Consider the following 21,257-nt stretch of genomic DNA (forward strand, 5'->3'; position numbering starts at 1 on the left):
CATGCTCTTCCCAGCTCATGGCTCTCTCTCTCAGTGCAGCCCCACCACTCCCCCACGTCTGCTGTCACTTTGCACCTGTCCGTCCATCTCCTAGGGTCACTCCTTCCCAAAAGGCGCCCTCACCCGCTTGTCCCCTCTGACATCTCCAGCTCTCCCAGCTGTCTCGGGTGCACAGCAGAGAACAGAAGGACTGTGCTGGGCCCCAGCAGTCACCCTGCAGGGACAGGTGGGACATTGTCCCTGCAAGAGGAGCAGTGCAGGTCCCAGGAGTGCCATGCAGACTCTGTATGTTTAAGTTTTATACACAGAGCAGGCCCGCAGTGACACCACAGGGAGGTGACTACTTCAAAAGGCAAAAGAAAAAGGGCAGAAAGAGAGGCTAAATGCTACTAGGGAAATAGAGTCATTTTGGAGGGCACTCTGAGACTTAGTGTGCTATTAGGAAATAACATTTTGACTTGATGGAAAACAAGGAAACAGGCTTTAAAGTTTCTACCACCCTTAGGAGACTGAGGAGAATACTGGTTTGTTGTGTGCACAGAGTGGTGTGGAACTGCCCTCTGAAAGCATCCTCAGCTTTTACCAGAATGGATGAAATCTTTGACCTCCAGTGAATGTAACGGGCACCTCTGGAAAGGAATAGCTCAGCCTTCCACTGGAATAAAATGCACATATCCAGCAGCCTGTAGTCATGATCATGGTTACGTATGGAAAAGTTATCTCACATTGTTTTTGCAGTAGGACTCAGAAGTCCAGGCATCAGGCTCGAAAGGAAAAAAAACAACAACAAAACAAAAAGAAGACAGAGATAAAAAACAATTCCAAGTTAAGGTTAAAGAAATAAAACCTAACAGTCTCAAAGTAGTTTTAGTCACTCTGGAGACCTACGCAGGCTGCTTGGTCCTGTGAAGTAGCAGAGAGGTTTTATCCTCATCTTCTCTTAGAACTTTCACCAGCTTCCAACAATTCCTGCCATTGCAGAGGACATCCTCCCCATGCCCAGTGCTTACCTGCCCATCTTCTTTACACATCAAACACGGGTATGGTTTGGTAGTGCTGGCAGTGCTTTGTGCTCTAAAATATTGAAACAGGAAAGACACGGTTAATATACAGTATCTCTTGCTTCAGATCACATTAGAAGAACCCCTGGGGCCTACAGTATGCACATTTTGTAAAGAGTGCCACTTGTTGGAGCAACCTCATGATACAGTCAACGCACACCATACAGGGTCATATTTTTAGTAACATCTGATCATTTAGTCCTACCCTCCTCATTTACTCATTTACACCCACTGTATAAAACTTTGCATGAAAGGTCATATGGCCCGAACCTTTTAAGACGTCTGAGTAGACACCCTCAAGGCAAAATTTCATAATTGCCTGAAATCCTTTCTTCCTTTTCCCTGCAGGTGGAGAAATAGCTCTGCTAAGTTCACCATTTCTTTGAACATTTGCACACACTTTTAGAAAAATATTTCAGCAATCGATTGTGGTCAATAGCTTTTATCACGTTTTTCAGTCACCTGGCTAGGCAGCTCTGCTGGGCTAATCAGCAGAAGGCCTGTTCTCTGACTGCTCTCAGTTATCTCACTGCTACTGTCTGGCGTGTGCCATCTCCAAAAGGTTATTTTTGGAAAGTTCAGCAAGCAAACACCTTCTCACATCCCCTCTGCAGTCACAGATGCCTTGCTCCATGGACCCTCATCCACCCGCAGTGCAACCAGCATTGATTTCCTTCCCCAAGACTGCTGGGGAAGCGGCTGGTCCCACTGCCTAGTTATCGCATCGGGTGTCCATGCAGTACCCGTCAGAGGGGCTCTGGCTGGAGGCGTAGTCCTGGAAGAGGAGGCTTTGCAGAGCGCTGGCCGTGCCCGGCTCTTGGAAGGTGAGTGATGGCTCCAGCCCCGGACCGCTGGAGTTGCTGCTCCCTCCGCTCCTGCTGGATGCGCCCAGCAAAGTCTGGGACAGCGTTGGCTCGGCAGTGGGTGATGTACCTGGGTGTGCACCAAAACCTGGCCCCGGTGCTGGTGTTGGGGTGAGGCCGGCCGGGCTGGCAGGAGCTGGGCTGGTGTGCTGGGGGGAGCTGGGGGCAGCAGCAGGAGAGCTGGAGCCTTGCAAGAAAGACATGGAGACAGAGCAAAAAGCAGAAGAGGAGCAGAAGTCGACTTTCTTTGCTTTGTTTATTTCAAATCCCACTTCGTGCTAGCATTTACTAGTAAGGATCATAGCAATGATTTTTTTTTTAAGTCACTTAATTTAGATAGGAACCCAGATGGAGAGTAAAGCAGCAGTAAAGAGCAAAGCCCACTGCCTAAAAGGCATTCAAGTAAAATAATTAAAACTCAGTCTTGATGCCATGCCAAAAAGGCTGAGGAACACATCTGATTGTAGTTTAAGTAAATTCTTTGAGTATTTTACCGATCAGAGGCTGCGTAAATACAAATAACTACATGCCTGAAGGGTAGTAGTCACATTTAGAGATGTTATTTAGGCAGTATTGCTAACTACATTTGCTTGTCTTTAGGAGACGGGATTTTAGGCAAAGTATGTTTAGTTTTTTCAGTAGCATTTTAGGTTTTAAGTCATAGGATCTGGCAGCTCTATCTTGTTGCTACCTTTCTTGGGACCGTCTCTGTTACCTTGGATGCCGACTTGTACCCTCACTTCAGGAAGTTCTTCACGGCCATTGCTGATCTCGCTGGCAGCTAAAAAAGTTAAATGGCCCTCTGTAGCTTGTTTATCACACTTGTCTTCAGTGGTTGCAAGAAATAAGCTGTAAAAATGCTCTGCTTGAAGCTGTCAGCAACAAAACATGTACCTTTGCTTGCTGTGCCAGCTACACGTGGGTCATCGGGTTCCTGCAAGGATGCAGATGTCAGGGGGCCGGCCTTCTTGGTGCCAGCAGACGTGGTGTTCAGCGCTTGTTGAGCCACAACAGCAGATTCAATCCTTGCCCAGTAAACAAAGTATGACTGGACTACAGAGATGCTGTTAAAAGATAATGATGAAGGAATTTAGTCACTCCGTACCATTAATAAAAGATCCGAATGCTTAGCTAATCACAAGGAGTGCTTTAATCTAAAGGCAGCACAAAAATATTTTAAAGGATTAGCCCATCACACATTTTATATTACAAATAAAAGATAGCAGGTCCCAAGTGAAAGATACTGGTTGAAGGATCACTCATAATTAAGGTCAATCAAAAAATGTGTGGGAACAGAAATGGAAGAGAAAAAAAAAGCCATTATATTAGCTGTGTTGGTAGGAGTACATTTGGAGAAGTTTGCATAGCTCTACATATAATCTTCCGTAGGCAGGGAAACAACAGAGGTATTTACTAATTAAAACAAGTCAGTGTAACTTGTACAAACAGCAGAATAGGTAGAAAAAAACACAGGCGCTCTGTCTTCTCAGCCCTTCAATATTTGCGCCTGCCTCACGCTCTGCTTTTTGTCAGGTGCCAAAGCTGCGCTTGGACAGCCTTTAGCCATTCGTCCCCAGAGCCTTATTCAAGCTGGATCTTTTTGGAGAATTTCAACCCGGATTGCTCAGCTGCTTCTGAAAATTAGATAGGGGGAAACAGCCCTGCTTTTCCTAGGCTGACTGATTCCTGGGAGAGGTTTTTAAGTGCAGCAAGGAGTCTTCTCAGATGCCATGACACAAGTTTTGAAACACAGATTTACGGTGTGGCTGGGGTCACCCTTGCAGGATGTGCCTTTTGCTGTCTGCCTTAAATCTGCCCAAATTTTACTGATTTATAAATAATTTTGTGGGGGATCTGAGAGCAGAAGCAACAGCAGACACAGGAGATGGGGCGAGAGCAGGGGAGAAGGGAACGGCTGGAGGTTTCTGCTGGAGACATGGCATGCGTGTGGGGGCACAGCCTGGCCTCGGCAGGGAGAGGCTCTGAGCGGTCAGCTTGGAGGGGCAACAGCCAGAGGGTGCAGGAAGAATTGCAGTGGGTGGCTAGGTTTAGGCATTGCTGCATTTGGGTTATTTTTATCTGCTTTCTTTTTCTTTTTTTTTCATGTTTTTAATAATATTTCCCAATCTGAAGCAGTGGGCAAAATGGAAATGCTGAGCAAAAATATTTTTGTTTCAATGGATTTGTGTTGAATCACGATGAGATGCACAAGCCGTGGCACTCACCGGGAAGCTTATGTTTTGGGGAGCAGCCAGGGATCTGGCCCAGCAGCTTCTGAGCAATTTTGTGAAGTCAAAACATAACAATTTATTCTAAAATGAAAAATCACTGTTCTCCCTCTAAGACAGCCAGTTAGAAAAATTTTAACTTCATTCCAGATCAGAACCAAAATACTTTGACTTCGGTGCAGAACAGCAATGTCAAGTTTTGACCCTGTTTTTTGACCCCAAGTTTTGCTCCCTAACTAATCCTACTGGGAATAATTCTGTTTGCATTTAACATAAAAACAAGGAAACACACACACACAAAGCAAACAAACAAACAAAAAACCACTAAATTAAAAAAAAATCAACACAGCAATGATATATGACATTGTCCTGTAGGCAGGGAAGTCCTATGGGCTGTGTTATTTAGAAAGGCAGGCAGAGTGATCACAGTTCTCTCCTTGTGCCTTAATATTTCTATGTCCTTAGTGCTTAGGCTGTCATCTCCCAGTGCATTTATTCTGAGAAAATAGTGGCCATGTAAATAAAAAGGAGCACTACCCAGCAGATACAAATGGAGATTTATACACCAGCTGGGGCACTGTTGCATCATTTGATAAGTATTTAGCTATATGGGGTTCAAAAGACATCAAACCACCACGCTGGACAAGTACAATGGAAAAGTACAGCCAAGTCCTTGAAAACTGAAAAATGAGAAAACCTGAAACTGCGCAGACACTAGTTCTGGTTAGGAGCCAACATGTTCTTACAAAAATTTGATGTCTCCAATGGGTTGGTCTGGTGCCTTCCATACAAAGGACAGGTTTCTCTTCAGGGACTTGTCCGAGTGGGTGACAGTATCACCATCTTCAAAACACGTCAGCAGCTTGGAACCAGGAGGAATGAAGACAAATGTGCCAGCAATTTCATCGTTAGACACTTTGCGAGCTTGAAGCAAAAAGCCCATGAAATCCCGGCTGCTCCTCACCGTCACTGCAAGACAAGACATGGGACATGAAGGGATCTGTCTTGCAGTTCTCAGATTATTTTTTTTAAATGGAATTTCCATTGGCACTGTGAAATCAAAATAAAGCCATCGAAAAGAAACCAACATCCTACAATATTTGTCCTTACAATCTATGTTGGATGTGCTAGATTCAGGGGGCCAGACTTTACCCTTAACTTTGCCATATGACCTTGCACAATTTGCTCGAGTCTTTTTCCCCCTTGATTATATTGCTAACCATGCTGCGTTAGGCAGTGTGCAGCCATTTTTAAGGCGCGAGGTTTGGGTCTGTGCCTATGCAGAAGATTGTTCGCTGCCCTCAGAGGAGTATTATTTTGGATGGGAATGAACGGGCAGATGTCCAGGCTGGAGGACAGAACCTCGCAGCTCTGTCTGCTTCCTGCTTGGGTGCAGCACTGCTCGGGGTGGGTCATACTGCCCAACTGTCCCTGAGAGTCAAGGCAGTCACCTTACCCCCTTCATGGCCTGAAGAGAGCCCATCCCTTGCCAGGGATGGTTCATCCTGTCTCCGTGCAGGCATGAGAGGCAGAGAAGGTGGCTTGCCCTCTGGAGGTGCCTCTCACGTTCCAGTGCGTGTGATGGGTTCCTGTGTGGTTGAGACGCAGCTGAGAAAAATCACACCCAAAGCATCCGAACCTACCAGCTCGCTCTGGCAACCACTTGGTCTGCGACATGGTGAAAATCTGGAGCCAGGCACCACCTGAGGAAGCTTTAGGTACACCACCTGAGGAAGCTTTAGGCAAAGTGCTGCAAACAGAATCTAGCTGTAAATACATTCAGTTCCCAGTGATGAGACACACAGCATAGCGCACCTGGAGCAGTGCCACGTGGAAGTTCTCTTCCCATCCCTCACAAAGATTAATGTCATCGCTTACGATTAGTTAGCATGTGTTTTTTAGATGCATGAAAGTTTCTTAAATAATTGCTCTTCTGAGTCAGGACCACAGACCAGAAAGCTCAGTACACAGGGTTTTGAGTCACAAGTGGATGTAATTTGAAAGTCTGTGAAACTGCCACCAGCTAGAATTAATAACCACTTTTTTTTTTTTTCCATGACTGGAAAGATCTGGCTAAGATATAAAATCAGCAGTTGTTCCTCACCTGGAACCTTGTCTCCTGGGAAGTAGAAGGACATGTTGGTGTGGATGGTAATGTAGTTGTTCCTGGGGCTGTGCAGCTGAGCTCTCAGGTGCTTGGGCATCATGTCAGCACAGGCGGAAAGACTGGCACCATGCGAGAAGGCAGCCGTGTAGGAAACCAGGCAGAGGGTTGTGCACACCCAGCCAGCGATCACCAGGTGGACTTTCCTCCCGTCCTCCATGCTGCGTCGGGAAGACAGCAGGCAGGTTCACTTCAGAGCAGTGCCTTCTGGCAGCTGCAGTCTGTACGCGTGTCCGTCGCCTTTGAATTAGCTGAGCAGCCTTTCCCACAGCCTTTAAACGAAGAGGAATAAACGATCTCTGTAGCACAGGGAGCCTCTCTGGGAATCCACAGAATTTCACATTTTGAAGTAAATTGTTGGGGCTGGGAGGGAAGAGACCCCACCAGAGGATGCATTTCTTGTGAAGCATCTGTGGAGTGAATAGCTGGGAGAGATTTGCTCCAGAACTGTGGGTCATATTTAGCAGGAGGAGAAGGCTCTGTGCGGATATGCTCACGAGTCAGCTCAGGACCCTCTACCTCTTCTGAACTCCAGAAGTTCAATATTTCGCATGCCTTGCTTTTCATGTCACTCAGATTTGGTGGCTGGCACAGAACATATTTCCAGATTAGAAAGAGTATTTTATTCCGATTTTTCAGACTGCACTTTAGAAAGTGAAGATGAAGAGTGAGAGCACCACGCTTACTGTGAGTGGTAACGTGTCATAAAGCAGGTAGCCCTGCTTTTAATGTAACTCTAGCATCTTTTGAACACGCAGCTTTTCTTGGCTTAGATTTCGTTACACTCAGTCAACAAATTAGATGCAAATGCATCAAAAGGAATCAGAGACCGAGGCGGTCTAGCCTGCACCTCCATTTACATCACTTCTGAAACTCACCAGCTGACGCTTAAAAAAAATCACATGATGAAGCTGGGCGCAGATGGATGCAGTTTAACTTTCTACAGCCGAGCATCATCACGTTCCCATCAGTTATGTTCCAGAAGATGGTCTGGGATTCACAGGAGCCTTTGCCAAACACCCCAGCCCCTGTGCTAGAGGCAGGATGCTGTTATGCTCTTAGTGCCAGCCTCCCCTCCAGATACACCTGAATCTCCCTTGCTGGGTGAGATTTCTCTCAGGAGCTCATGCAAGTACCTCTGAGCAGCAGCTCTGCTCCTTGGGAGGTCCCCAGGCTGCATTTTCCCCCTTCCCATCCCACCCCCATTGCCTCCCACGCCCTTCACCACACACTCACGGGCAGCGGGGACGTCACCTCCAGGGCCCTGGACACCTGGTTTTGGGTCCAGGTTTGGGTCCGCGCTGTCTCCACGCACTTACCTCAGGACACACGCACCTCCCCGCTCGCTGCCGCCGCGTCCCTCAGCCTGCCGGCGACGCATCCCGTCAGCGAAGTTCTTCGCTTTCTCCTCTAATGGGAAGTGCAGCAGCTGTTACTGCTGACACCCGCTGCCTACGGGAACGCGCCGGCAGTGCCCAAATCCAGCCTTAATCACATTAGTTTTCCCCTTTGTATCCTACCCCCCCTCCCCCCTTTTTTAAAAAAAAAAAATCTCCAAGCTTCTGCAGTGAAAACAAAGGCAAATAGCAAGGGAGCGGGGGGGGCAGCAGCAAGCCATGGGGTGTGAGTGGGACACCCTGGGACCCCTCTGGGTGGGGCAGGGTGCCAGCTTCTCCAAGTACGCTCCCCTCGTCCTCAGGTCCCTGGTGAGACCAGGGATTACCCCACTCAAACCAAAAAGCTTGAAAGTGGGCTTTGTTGTGGCTGTGCTGTGCGCAGATTTGCATAAACAGCCTGTCTGTGTGCCAGTACGAAATCAACACGGCCATAAAAGCATCGCTGTTGCCTGTCGTCACTCTGCCTGTGATCGGCTTTGCCATACTTGAGGAGGCTGCACGGTGGGTGACAGCAAAGTGGCTCTGGCCATACCAATGTCCTCTCATTGACTGACCTGGTCCTTGGTCACCCCTGGGCCCTGCCTGAGCTGTGCCAGTGCCCAACCATGGTGCTGGTCCTGGCCCTTGACTTCCCAGCTCAGTTTTGGGTCTTCCTAGTCTCTTCAGGGTGCTGTGGTGGCCTGGACTCGTGGCCACCATCGCCAGGTTGGTGCAGGTGCTGCTGGAGGCCCCTGATGGCACCGGCAGCCCTGTTTGGAAATCCCAATCCCAATCCTCATCACCCCAGAGCCCCCATTAGAAGGGGCTGAGCATAATGCCGGCGTGTTGCAGCCTCAGGCAGGGATGAAGGCACTGACCACCTCAGCGGCCATTTTCTCTTCAGGAGGCAGCATCAGGTGCCCACAGTGCCACAGGGCCCGGGCCTGGCCTTATGGCAGGGCAACGCAGACAGCTGTGGCACTTACGGTTGTAGGGGTGAATGAAGAGGGTTTGGTATCCTCGAGTCCTCCTCGGCTGACAAATGTGTTCTTGCAGGTGCTTCGGCCGTGGCAGACACCACGACACCCTGCCCTGGGCAGTGAGTGGAGGTGGTCAATACATGCCTTAGCATGAAGCTGCTGTGTGGTGCTGGGGAGACGTGACTGGTGACAGCCCAGCTTTCATCTGCTTGACTGGTTTGAAAGTGTGGAATTGATGGTACTAGCCTCTCATCTGAGATCTGTACGTGAAAAAGGCTTTATATCCACTGATTTTCAGGATATAATGTAAGGCTTATAGTTTTCCTTCTTTTTGTCAGCAGAAGCAGAAAGTCTTAGCTGTAGTAGTTGAAGGAGAGGGACAGTTTGTTTTATTGCTTCTATTTCAGTTTGCAGTTGCCCATACTTTATATATTAAAAAAAAAATGCATTTAAGTAATGCTATAATAGTGCCTAATCCTTTCTTGAAACGAGGAAGGCTCTTCTGGCTATTCCTTACTAACTTATTCCCAAGTTAAACAATCCCTTTCTTGTAATTCCCGTGTAATAAGGAAGCAGTTCCAGACCTCTGCCCATGTGTAGGGAAAACATTTGAATCCACCAAACACCAGCATTGCAGGTAAGTGTGTCTTTGAGTCATAGTGTGGTGTTACAGTACCACACAGCCTTTTTCAGCTTCTGGTTGCCTTGAGCACGTGTTTTCATTGTGCCATCTCCAGTGAGCTCCAGGCCTCAAGTGGCTTTCAGCAGCACAGGGAGTGGTGGGGGTCCTGAAGCAAGTGGCCCCCAAGGGTTCATGGGGTTCATTTCTCTGTGGAAATGTATGGGAGAAAGCAGCAGAGCCTCAAACCGATGAGACCAGAACCAACCCACCTGCACCAGCACGGGATGTAATGCAGCGCGGAGCTGTCCCTGCACACTTCGGAGCTGGCACTGGGCTGCACGCAGTGTGTTGCGTGTAGGTACACCAGCTCTGCTCAGTGCCGGGTCAGAGAGATCTGCACAGCCTGAGCACGTCTTTAACTGCTGGGCTGGTTTGAAATACAGCCTGGCGCAGAGTTCATCCCTGCTGTCTGCTCTCGAGCGGAGAACTCAGTGGCTTCAAAGCTGCAGTCAAACCAGACGTCACCACCACCTCCTGATAGAGATGGAAAAATCCCGTCACAGTCATTACCATGACATGAGCACCTACCAGCAGCCCCCAGCTGCAGGCTCTAATGCCAAGTGACAGGCATATGTTTCCCTAAGAAATATAGTCCTCCCCGTAGCCTTTGGTTGCATCACCCAACAGGACAGCATTGCCTCAGCCTTTTCTGGCCAGAGCTGTGACCTACTGGAGTCATTTTTGCTCAGCCAGGCTCTGTATGTCCTTCTTGTGATGGGGCCCAGACACAGACTAGGAAAGATCATGTGGCACTGCTGTCACTAGCAAGAGTTTTGGCTTTTTCCTGTCATAAATTTCTTTGTTAGTAGGAAGCTGGCACAGAGGAGGGGATGTAAGACAACTTACATCCTCTTCATTGATTTCTCAGCAACATTTGTGTTACAGATTTTTAGAAGAGAAAAATACTCAGTTGAGGCTTCAAAATAGAATTAGAGAAAATTGTACATGCTCCATAATAGCTTGATAATTAAAACAGTCTATAGACCGTGTAATTTGAAATTTCAGCAACGTAGTGCACAGAAAGATTGTAAACCCAGCAACAGTCCAGGCTCTTTGATGCAGAAACATTCTCCTTCTTGCAGGTTCCTTGTACATCTCCACATCAGCAGAGTGCAACAGGGACAGCAGGCATGGAGCAGCGGATGTGGAGAAGTACCGTGAAGATCACTCTGTAATGCGGGCATGGATGCAAGCAACCCCAAGCTGACACTGGAGCATGCTGGTTGCTTCATTGACAGGTTGAGAAATGCTCTGATACTGCAAGATAATCAGGGTTAAAACAAGTTTTAGCAGTCCATCCCACTCAGCCAGCAGCCACTTCAGTCCTCTGAACGAAGTTTTGGGGGCTTAGAGAAGAAGGAGCAGATTGATCAATTAGCGAGACAGAAGGTGGCAAGTTAGTTAAGTCGGGCTCACGAGGAACTGATCACTAAACCCACAAAGCTGGAAGTACTGTCTTATTTGAGTACTTCGTGTCACCTTTAAACTGGAAGCAGTGGCCAACATTTAAATGGGGAAGGGGGTTGGTAAAAACCTTGAGAAGTCCCACAAGTAGAATGAAGAATAATGCCTACAAACTGGCATCTCAGGGTTGACCCATGCATGTCTATGGCTCTGTGTTTGGGGAGATCAGGGAAAGCAGGATGCTTCTCTGACGTCTAGTTAGGAGGAAGGTCAGAAGTGCCAGCAGGGCCTTCTGCTTCTATTCCATCGGCTGCTTTTGCTATTCCTCTGTCAGACTTACTGGTTTGGCAGTGCATTCAGATGTTACTGGTGGGAATGTACTGACACATACACACATATGCAAAATACAGCGTGGCCTCTTGAGCCTCATTCTCTTACAAATTCTGCTTAACCACCCCCTGCCACTTTATTTTATTTGGTAACTACTGGAGCCTGCGTGGGGGTGCGGGTGGGGATTAGCGGAGAGGGATGGTGCAGGGCTCTTTCTGGAGTTCAGTAAGAGGCCTGGCAACAAAGAGCTTAATAAGAAAACGGGTTTAGTAAGGCAGAACGACAGGAATACAGATAGATAGTGAGTAAGCTGCACATCCCTTCAGATGCTGGGCACCCCACATTCAGGTAGCATCAGACAGCCTGGATGGATTTTTTTCCTATGTCGTGCTGTGCAGAGCAGATCTGACCCTGTCTGAGAGACGCTCTCCCTTTTGGCCATTTGAACTATTATGTGATTTCCTGTGAAAACAACTCTCTTCTTGAAGGCTGTTCTCATGAGAACGCCTGGCTGCCCTGCTCGATAAGGGCAAGGCCAGGCAGGTGGCACAGGCAGTGGGAGCTGCCCGCGGGCTCCTGTTACGCTGCTTGATGCTGGCGATCCCGCAGTCAGGCGGCTTGCTACGCCTGCTCGGGGTGTCCTGATGTGCAGCGCTGACCCCTGCGCGTGAAACGGCCTCACGGGCAGGGTCAGTACCGGTCAGGGAAAGCTCGCGCCCGTGCGTTTTCTCTGCTTTGGAGACGTTTGGCACAGGAACCTCAGACTTTAAACCACTGGCCCTGCAGTTTGTTTGCTTTCAAAAATGACAATGAGCTGGAGCTGGCCGCAGGCATGGGTTGGCATATTAAAGCTCAGGCATCTCTTCGGTACCATCAGTGAAATGCTCTAAGGCGTCACTTTGCAAACACTTTCACACATTCTTTTGGCTACCATGAACAATGCAGCCGAAACCTACAGCGGTGTGGCGTAACCCGTTTTGGAGCTGGGCATGAACCTCAGGGCTTCATGGGCAAGTGGTGCCCAAAAGGATTCTGGGCGGCTGTCACCATAATATTGTGAAAAAGCTGGGCAGAGCTCAAAGAAATACTGTTCAGAGTGCTTTTACATTAGATTTCCTTTCAGCGAGGACCCAGGTGGCGAATTGGGAAAGTGAGCAGTCAGCAGCGTGCACACCTTTAAAGCAAACCTCTCCCAGCACCCTCTGCTCCCTTCATGGAGGGGCACTGCAGGGCACCTGGGCCTTGACAGTAGCTGCACCTTTGCCTGCTCCATCACTGCTGGGGGTAAGTACCCAGCTCCTTGACCTCTTGCTCCCACAGAATGGGTGCCTTGCTGCTTCTGGTCAGGGTTTTGTTTAAGGCGATGTGGTGTGCTTTGGCTTTTCCACTTGGATTCTTGAGAAGTTCTGGAGTTACTGCTCTTCCCAGGGTCTGCCTGTGACCTGAAAGCATGGGAGGGGGCAGGACTGGGGCAGTGCTTGGATGGTCTTGTCTTGGTTTCGTGAAGTGAATCTGTGTGATGTTACTATGGTACGGAAACACCGCTCTGTCCTTTGCAACTCAATTAATTTGTTGGTTAGTTTTTGATTATTTGATTTTGGAGGCATTCTTTTAAGTGAAGTGGCTGCTGTTATGGCCAAGCACGTGTAAGTCACTCAAGGAAAGTTTGACATCCAGCTGCTAGGGAAATAGCAGCAGGACGTAGTAAATTAGGTAAAATGAAGGTCGTAAGTATTACTACCCGATAATGTCTGCATGAAGATACGCTTATAGTTGTAAGAGTACAGAAGATGCATCAAGTTGTTGGTGGCTCTTCTCCCAGTGGGGTAAGGATTTTATAAACTTGGCTGAGTGATTTCTAAGCACCAAGAGTTTGTGAAATACTTAGTTCTACTGTGTTTATATGCGTACATCATGAGAAAGATCGCCTTAAACTTTGGATAGCATTCCATGTGCTACTCTGAAAGCTGACTGTCCAGCATCTGATTTACTTGTAGCTGGTATGTTGTCACATATAACACAGTAAGTCAAAACAAAATCTAAAAGATAAGTAAAATAAAGATAAGTAAGATAAAACCACGATGAATGTTGTATCCAGCTCAAAACAAACATTGGAACGCTTAATTGAAATAAGGCTTAAATGTTCGCTTGACTTCAACACAGGGTCTGAAGCTTGAATTAAGAGGAAAATCTTGAAAAATGTACATGAAGGCCAGTGATTGTGGGACTTAAACATTTAATTAACTTATTTTAAAACTTGAATATGGATTGCAACAGCTCTTCTTTAATGCAAATTTTATCAATCTCACGTAGCAAATTGTGACTTCATAATCTAAAACACATTAAAATCTCAGTATTTAAACAGTCTTTTCCAAAGTTGGCGTTTAATTTGTGATTAGATCATGCACTGCCTTTTGAAGTAGCCAATCACAATTGAAAGTTGTTCCATAATTAGCCATTTAGAAACAGAACTGCAGCGATCAAGTTAGAGATGCAAACACTTGATAATAAAGTCTATACAAAATGTATTGCTACAGCTGGCTAGGTAGAGGAGGAATAATAATAAAAAAATAAAACAAGTCTCAGGGACTGAAAGAGTACAGTAACCTGCCAGCTGTATAAAGACGACAAAACAAATGAGCAACTGCGTGCTTCACTTGGAGCACATCTTTCTTTTTTTAGAAGTCACTTACAGAAGAGCAAGCCGGTGATTTGTACTCACAGTCTGGACCATTTTCAAGCCCTTGTCAAAGAATGATAAATTATTGAAGCATTTTATAAAGTAGCATCTCTATTTGTGTGTTCTGTAGTGGCTTCTGAAGTCTTTATTGTAGAAAGGTTAACTATTAATTGCAAAATAATTTGGAATTATTCCCTGACACTTTTTTTTTTTTTTTTTTTAGAAAAGCAACTTACATTTTCTGCCTTGTATAATTGAAATGTTACTGCTCCCTACTTGCATCAGAGTTACTGGTACTTGAAAAGAATGGGGCAATGTTACACTAACACAATTGTCTTGTGTTCATCCATCCACAGTTCAAAGTATTTTCTTATTCTTGGAGGCACTGTAAGCAGCTCAGAGAATAAAGGAGGGCTTCAGAAAACTCATTTAAAAAAGAAAAAAAGCTAAGTAACCTCACCATGAGGCACAGTACCCTAAATTATAACCTTGTTCTGAGAAACAAGAAAGTGTTCTGAAAAATCTAGATGTTAAGTGTGGTAATGGTCAGACTAAGAAACACCTGAACCTTCATATTTATTTCTTGTCTGACTGCACGTAAAAGGATTTTATAAATTGATGCAAGTACCTATCTAAAACTGAGCTGGATTTACTTGCTTGTCTTTGATTAACTGGGAGGGTTGCTGCAGAATGTAAACAAACAAGTTCTGACTTCACTGCCTGCGGAGATATTTCTCTTTCCCTTACACATAGCCCATGCTATGAGCGCAGTATATTTTTTTCACATTTCTGGCTAGCACATAAAGAAAAGAGAATGTATGGATGGTGTTGAGAGAAAAAGCGCAAGCTATCTGAACAGAATCCGCGTGATACATTAGCAAAAGCTTTTAGATTTCTAGTCTGTTTTGAGGAGTAGCTTTAAATAATAGCTTAAATTGCTTTTTATTGAAGAACTCCTTTGTTTTGGTTTTGCATCTCTTTACAAACACAAAGGTACCTGCAGTCGGGGGAGGGAGGGGAGTACGGAGGTGGGAGGTGAAGTGGCTGCTGGCTGTGCTGGGTTACCAGCTGAGAGCTTTTCACTGGTGACTGACTTCCACAGCGGGTGCAGTGCTACCCCTTAGGGTTTTTCTTCCATTTGACTCAATTCTTTCCCCACCCCTAATTGTTGAAGTGTCACTGTTGCATCCCTTGATTCCAATCCACAATTCAAGATGTTTCGGGTAATTTAACAGTCAGTAGCTGAACTTTTTACCCAATGACTCTTGCTACAGTTTGGCATTTAAAGCTGAATCTCTTCCAAAAAAGACAGGTCACTGTCACCAGATTCTTTTTCCTTCCTAACATCAGTTAAACGATTGTTTTGCCATGATTGCATGGCTGTGATTCTACACCTGCTTACCTCCCATCAGTATTTCTGTGACTGTTAGTGTAACCAAATGAGCTGTTGCTTTGAATTAGTCTTGTGGTACTGTTACATGCTTCATCTTTATTTTTTTCTGTACAGTGGAACAAAAGCAGTGTTTTGAAACAAAAACATTCAGGAAGCTTAGAGTGGTTTACATTTATTTAAAAAAATATTTAAACACTTGTGTATTTCACTTGTGAGTTATTAACTACAAATCAAATCCGTCTCGTCCCTTTGGAAAGGTTCACAAGTACAAATCAGCCTCCTTCTGGCATCTTCACATCCTTCTCTTCTGCGTGCTTATGTACAATACTGTGAAAACGAGAAAGCGGCACACATAAGAGGGCTCTGGTAAATAACGTGCAGGAGACTGTTTATTTAAAACATCTTAGTTCCATGGCTTGTCAAATAACTGTAATGAATCCCCTTCAGCATGAACAAAGTCAGAAACTTTCAAGTTTCAAGAAACGTTATTACATTTACACATTATGTACTAACTTGGCTCAGTATTATATTCACAGCCAAACTGTACACTCCAGCAGATGAGAATAAACCCAGCTACCCTGCAGCATTACTGAGGAGAAAATCTTTAAGCAGCAGAATCAAGGGTGTTAGACGTGAATGTTACGGTCTTTCAACAAGAGCTGAAATCCCAAGCACTTCTGGCAAAGCTAATTACCCATGCGACAGCAGACATCTCTTACCTACTTGGCTGGTGATACCAGAGCACCATGTGAGGCAATGTTTCCCAGGCACTTAGGAATATTTTTTTATCTGAGAGTGGGACTATGCAAACTGTATTTTGAATGCCCACAACATGAAATTGTATTGTGCTCCTAAAGCTGGGATATCTTAAGCTCTCTGCCCAGCCTGTACTTCATTTTCCTCCCTCTTATCCAATTGTTATTAACTTTTATAATAAATTCTTATTTCCATAATTGATTGTCCAGCTGCAGTGTCACAGTACTTCTTAGCATAATAAGCTAAATTCCTTGCAAAAAAAACACTTGGCCTTGCTCAAGGATTGTGTCTCCTCCCAAAACAGAACAGAATCTTTCATGCTGGTTCCACGGTCTCCTTGACTCTTCATGTAACGGGAGATTCAGTTCTTGTTTCTTTCCATTCCCTTTCCTGGCTTGCACTTTCTTTTCTGCTTAGTCAAACTCTGCTTAATTTACCTTTTCTACTAGTCTCTTCACATCTGGCTTTTGAACCTTTTATATTTTTAGATATTCTCCCTGGCATGTCCTGCTGCTTCAGCCTCACTGATACCACAGCATCATCCCAGGAGCCTGGGACACCATCAGCCCATGATTAAGAGCAAGTCTCTTGCAGGGGGAAGGATGCTAACTGTCCTTGCAGCGCACTAAAATTCACGTACTGCACTGGGACAGTTGAAGGTTCAATAGCAAAGGGCAAGTGATTTTTCTTGACTGATCACAGAATCTGTACTACAAAAATAGCCTCCAGTACTAATGAACACCACTCATCCAGGTCTGTTGTTCAGGCTGGGGCATTCACACCTTAGGAACGCAGTGCTGTCCGTGTGTATTGTATCATCCATGCACCCAGCAGTTTACCTAGCAAAACACAGAACCTCCTGTGGAGGAGAGCCCACCTTGGCAGGCAGCAAGTGCAAAAGTAAACCTGTCAAGTGATAGGAACTTGAGGTCTATGAGTGGATAGAAAAGAGCACGCTTCTCCAAAAGAACTCTGAGTTCAGAGGCAAAAAGGGCAACAAGAATGAGGAAAAGCACAGACCCTGAAAAGGGGCACTATAAAAAGTAAACATATTAAGGTTTCCAAGGAAGTATGAAAGTAACATTCTTAAGGGAACCTGCTAACACCTCAGTCACACCTCAAATGCAGAAGTAAAATACCATTCTTTTACTGAGCAATAACACAGGGAAGAGCAGTTACCATTATTTCCTCGGATAAAGGCGTCACCATACTTGTTCTTTAATTGTCCATTTACGTATTCTTCTGTCTGTTCCAGAGCTATATTCATATACCCATCCAGGCAAGCCAGGACACCTGAAGACAGTGACAGTTTAACAGTGAATCAGCTTAAACTTATTTTTAAAGAAATAAAAATGCATTGCATTTGAACAGTAGAGGGAGGAAAAAAAAACTCTTCACAACAAACTAAAAGCCCAAGCTTGCAGATGAGTCAGTGGATCACAGTATTCTTAAAAGAACTAAGCTGTGAGTAAGGAACCTCAGGTCGTCTAGCAGCAACTTTATCAGTTGATATAAGGATGTGGGGGGGAGTCATTGAGGCATGACTTTCAAAAGATCAACAACCTCCACTCTGAAAGTTTAGTTGTCCCTTCTTGCTTGTGTTTTATTCCTGAGAAGAACCTGTGACATTAAGTGTAACAGGGTAACCTAAGAACAAGACTACCAAGTTTAATTAAAACCTCTCAAGAATGGGACACCATACGCATTTTTCAGATTGGTTTTTATGCTTACAGACCCAGAATAATGTGGGCTGCCAGTCTGTTTTTGTGTGAGCAAATCTAAGTCATTTTCAACAGGCAAGGGGTTTCCAAATGACACTGACATCTTCCCACAAAAATAAAATTACACTGTTTAATTAATGCACAGCATGAAAAAATCTGCTATATTAGATGGTTTCTTTATCAGGAAAATATGCATTAGAGTAGCACTGCCTTTAGAAGTTCTTATGTTCTGACTTCTCATAGCCGCTGTTCAGGCTGCACCTTGTTCACACAGTACTTGCACTGTGCCGGCAGTATGATGGCATTTTTATTCATAATCACTCCTCGGGATCTACACCCACCACTATGGCCAGAGCTAAATTTAACTTAGCTAATGAACAGACCGTTTGTGTAACAAACCAAATGTGGGGATTAACAGATGTAAAGAATTGCTCAGAGAATGCAATCTGATTTTTTGTGTGTGTGTGTGTGTGTACATGAAACAACTTCTAACAAGCTGTTCTTACCTCAGTCTTGCCTGTGCGTTTTCCCAACTTCACTGCTGCACAGACACTACTACTAGAATTACTGCCACTACTAAAATTAAGAACCTCATTTATTTACCTGGCATTAAAACTCAGGAATTATAGTACCTTGGCTGTATTGAGGAGGGGGAGAAAACTCCAGTCTGAGAATCTTCCTCTAGGGCATGTTCTCATTTTCCAGAACTGTTACTGTAATATCTTCCATTAAATAATTAGGAATTTAGTTTTTTCTGCCAACTTGTAATGGTTTGAGGATTGTTATTTTCCTGTGTGTTTTTCTTTTCTGTTTCCACGCAAAAGGGGAAAAACTGACCGCTCACAAAGTGTTTTTAAGCTCCTTGTAGGTCTGACTGTAGGCATATTAAACTAGCAGAGTTCGGGGCCTAGCTAAGGGGGCAGGTTACAAATGTATCTTAATGAGTAAAAGGTACCAGTGTTCTTATGGAAAACAGGAAGTGTATCAAAAAACACCTTGCATGTACATTTAGGCAAGTGATGACTTGCTTTAATTAACTTTAATGAGCTGTCACTACATAATCCTGCAAGAATGAATTTACAGAGGCCAAAGACAGATGAGAAGCAGTGATGTTTTTCAGCTGCCAACCCCACTGACATGCTCAAACCATGTGGATCTCCAAAGAAATGACAGATTGCAAATTTCATCAGCTGAGAGACACTAAAGAGGGACAGGAAGGGATAATAAGGCACTGCTTGCCCTGTCAGTGAACAAGAATTTGAAACTGTCAGAATGCAAAGACTCCTTGTCACAGGACAAACAAGTCTTGTCTCACAAGCGCTAAGCTTAGCCAACTGTCCTGGTTCCAGTTAGGACAGAGTTAATTTTCCCTCATAGCTGGTAGGGTGCTATGTTTTGGATTAGGATGAGAAGAGCGCTGATAACATGCTGATGTTTTAATTGTTGCAGAGCAGTGTTTACACCAGGCCAAGGACTTTTCGGCTTCTCGCTCTGTCCTGCCAGCGAGCAGGCTGGGGGTGCAGCAGGAGCTGGGAGGGGACAGATCCAGGACAGCTGACCCAAACTGGCCAAAGGGGTATTCCATACCACCTGACGTCATGCTAAACAATATATAGGGGTGGCTGGCCGGGGTGGGGGGCCGGCTGCTCGGGAATAGGCTGGGCATCGGTCAGCGGGTGGTGAGCAATTGCATTGTGCATCACTTGTTTTCTTACACATTATTATTATTAATACTATTATCATTATCACTATTATTATTATTATTGTTATTATTATATTCCTGTCTTAATAAACTGTCTTTATCTCAACTCACCGGCTTCACTTTCCCGTTTCTCTCCCCCATCCCAGAGAGGGAGGGGGGAGGGTGAGCAAACGGCTGTGTGGTGTTTAGCTGCCAGCCGGGTTAAACCACAACACCAACTGAATTAAACCTACCAGAAATAGGTATCTCTGGCACAACAGTAACGCTTAAATCATTCTAGAATAAAATGCCTAGCTTGTGTTCAACAGGAGATCATGATAGTTTTAGTTATGTTTGGATACTACTGGGAAAAAAAAATTGGCAGGCTGATAGTCTTAGCCTAAGGGGAGTATGACCAGGCCACTTCACTTAACAGAAGTTTAACTTACTGCTTAAAAAACAAACGCCCTATAATCCTGCACACAGTGCATGTGTGCAGGATGCAGATCAGCCAAAGAGTTCTGGAATAAAACTGCTGGACTGTGTTAAAAAACACTGGGCACACAGGTGCAAAGAACACACTAAGCTCTCTTCTGTATCCCTGTGTGTCTTGATCCAACACAAGTCTAGGAGTTGTTTAACCAAGCACACAACTAATTCTATTTTGTCCCTCATGTACTTCCTGATAGCACAGTTTATTGTTTGAAGCTTTTCTGGACCAAGGTCTGTGCTAGGAGTTGTAGAACGTGAAGGTAAAGAAAAGGGGTAGCTTCAAAAAGGCATGCTGTCAGCGCACTGAAGAGTGGCCTGACCATTTCAGGAGCTGTAATTCAAACCAATCTCCACAAAACTCAATTTAGAAACTCAGACTCATCCTGCGACTGCAGTCAGTCACTGTGGCTACGGGTTGTAATGATTTAGATAGGTATTTTTAATCTGTAAATCCACCGTTAACCTCCTCTCCATCAGTTTCTCCAGAGCTGATTTCCTTACTGTCACCACTCTGAGGTCCATGTACACGTACACCAAGACGCTAGCTCACTTGTGTTGCTTTTCAAGAGGCTCCAGACTCCCCGAACAAGGGGATCGCAGGCTTGCTGTGAGGGACAGGGCGCGAGCTTACCTCGGTAATCCACTCCGGAATTCAGCTTCACAACCACGGGCCTCCCGATGATCTGCTTCAGGAAGTCACTGGGGGTTTGCTTCCGCAGGCTCATCTTGGGCTCCCCGGGAAGCTGGGGAAAGAGCGAGCAGCGGGTGAGCGCCGCTCGGGGCGGGCGGGCACTCCCCGGCGCTCAACGCAACACCCGGGCGGCCGAAGAGCCGCTAGAGCCGCTCCCGGAGCCGCAGCGCTCAGCTCCCGCTCGGCAAGGAGCCTCCCCAGGGCGGCCAGCCCTCCCTCCCGCCCGGCCCTGTCACGGCCCGGCCGTTAGCCCGCGGCCGTTGCCCGGCGACCGTTGGGCCCCGCGGCCGTTGGGCGCCGCCGCTCACCCGCCGCCGCCGCCTGCGCGCGCCCCGGCCCGCTCGCGGCCAATGCAGGCGGCCCCGCTACGGCGCGCCGGCAGGGACAAACCGCGCCGGGCGCGCAGCGCCGCCCGGGCCGAGGTGGCAGCCGGCCCGCCCCGAAGGACCCCGCGGGGGGTTTGGCTGATCCCCAAATTTAGGAACTGTCCCAAGTTCTTCAACAAGATTAATAATGATAATAATAATTAATAATAAAATAATAGTAATAATTAATTAAAAACCCACAAGCAAACAAAACACCGTGGTTTTTAGGAGTTTGGTAGCGTGACAGGAGTTAACCATCTGTGAAAGCATCTGGACTCTTTTTTTACTTTATTCTTCCATTATTGATTAAAAAAATATTAATTTTTGTAATAGAGGGAAAATGTGCTCCAGAAAACGTGCTCTTCAGAACAGGGAAAAAAATTTTCTTCA

The 21,257-nt window shown here is 45.9% G+C and overlaps 3 protein-coding genes across 6 annotated transcripts in view; 1 reads left to right on the forward strand and 2 right to left on the reverse strand.

The window, feature by feature from the left end:
- Positions 1-10,441, reverse strand: part of REELD1 (reeler domain containing 1) — a 26,738-nt gene extending 16,297 nt beyond the window's left edge. Inside the window, exons 1-7 of one of the 3 annotated variants that reach the window (XM_083834690.1) lie at positions 7,636-10,441; positions 6,257-6,588; positions 4,899-5,121; positions 2,819-2,988; positions 2,640-2,705; positions 1,805-2,111; positions 1,011-1,074 (exon numbers count right to left, since the gene is read on the reverse strand). In XM_083834690.1, coding sequence (XP_083690816.1) covers positions 1,011-1,074; positions 1,805-2,111; positions 2,640-2,705; positions 2,819-2,988; positions 4,899-5,121; positions 6,257-6,476 — 1,050 coding nt within the window. In that variant the 5' untranslated portion in view covers positions 6,477-6,588; positions 7,636-10,441. Of the gene's footprint in view, positions 1-1,010; positions 1,075-1,804; positions 2,112-2,639; positions 2,706-2,818; positions 2,989-4,898; positions 5,122-6,256 lie in introns of all 3 variants that reach the window. The other 2 variants (XM_083834689.1, XM_083834691.1) reach the window with 2 other exon arrangements.
- The window catches only part of SLC10A7 (solute carrier family 10 member 7), a 180,673-nt gene extending 161,230 nt beyond the window's left edge, over positions 1-19,443 (forward strand). Inside the window, exons 19-20 of the mRNA XM_083834702.1 lie at positions 1,676-1,885; positions 10,437-19,443. The gene's annotated coding sequence lies outside the window, so the exon portion shown is untranslated. The remainder of the gene's footprint in view (positions 1-1,675; positions 1,886-10,436) is intronic.
- LSM6 (LSM6 homolog, U6 small nuclear RNA and mRNA degradation associated) lies at positions 15,236-20,956 on the reverse strand. 2 transcript variants are annotated; one of them, XM_083834731.1, is made up of 4 exons: positions 20,811-20,956; positions 20,443-20,554; positions 17,097-17,210; positions 15,236-15,488 (listed from the first exon to the last, which is right to left on the reverse strand). In XM_083834731.1, the coding sequence occupies exons 2-4, from the start codon at positions 20,534-20,536 to the stop codon at positions 15,454-15,456; spliced, it is 243 nt and encodes an 80-aa protein (XP_083690857.1). In that variant the 5' UTR covers positions 20,537-20,554; positions 20,811-20,956; the 3' UTR covers positions 15,236-15,453. The 2 variants fall into 2 exon arrangements, with proteins under 2 accessions (XP_083690857.1, XP_083690858.1); XM_083834732.1 differs by lacking the exon at positions 20,811-20,956 and having other exon boundaries at positions 20,443-20,810.
- Positions 20,957-21,257: the final 301 nt, after the last annotated feature.

The sequence above is a fragment of the Anser anser genome, assembly GCF_964211835.1.
Source record: "Anser anser genome assembly, chromosome: 4".
Classification (NCBI taxonomy): Eukaryota; Metazoa; Chordata; class Aves; order Anseriformes; family Anatidae; genus Anser; species Anser anser.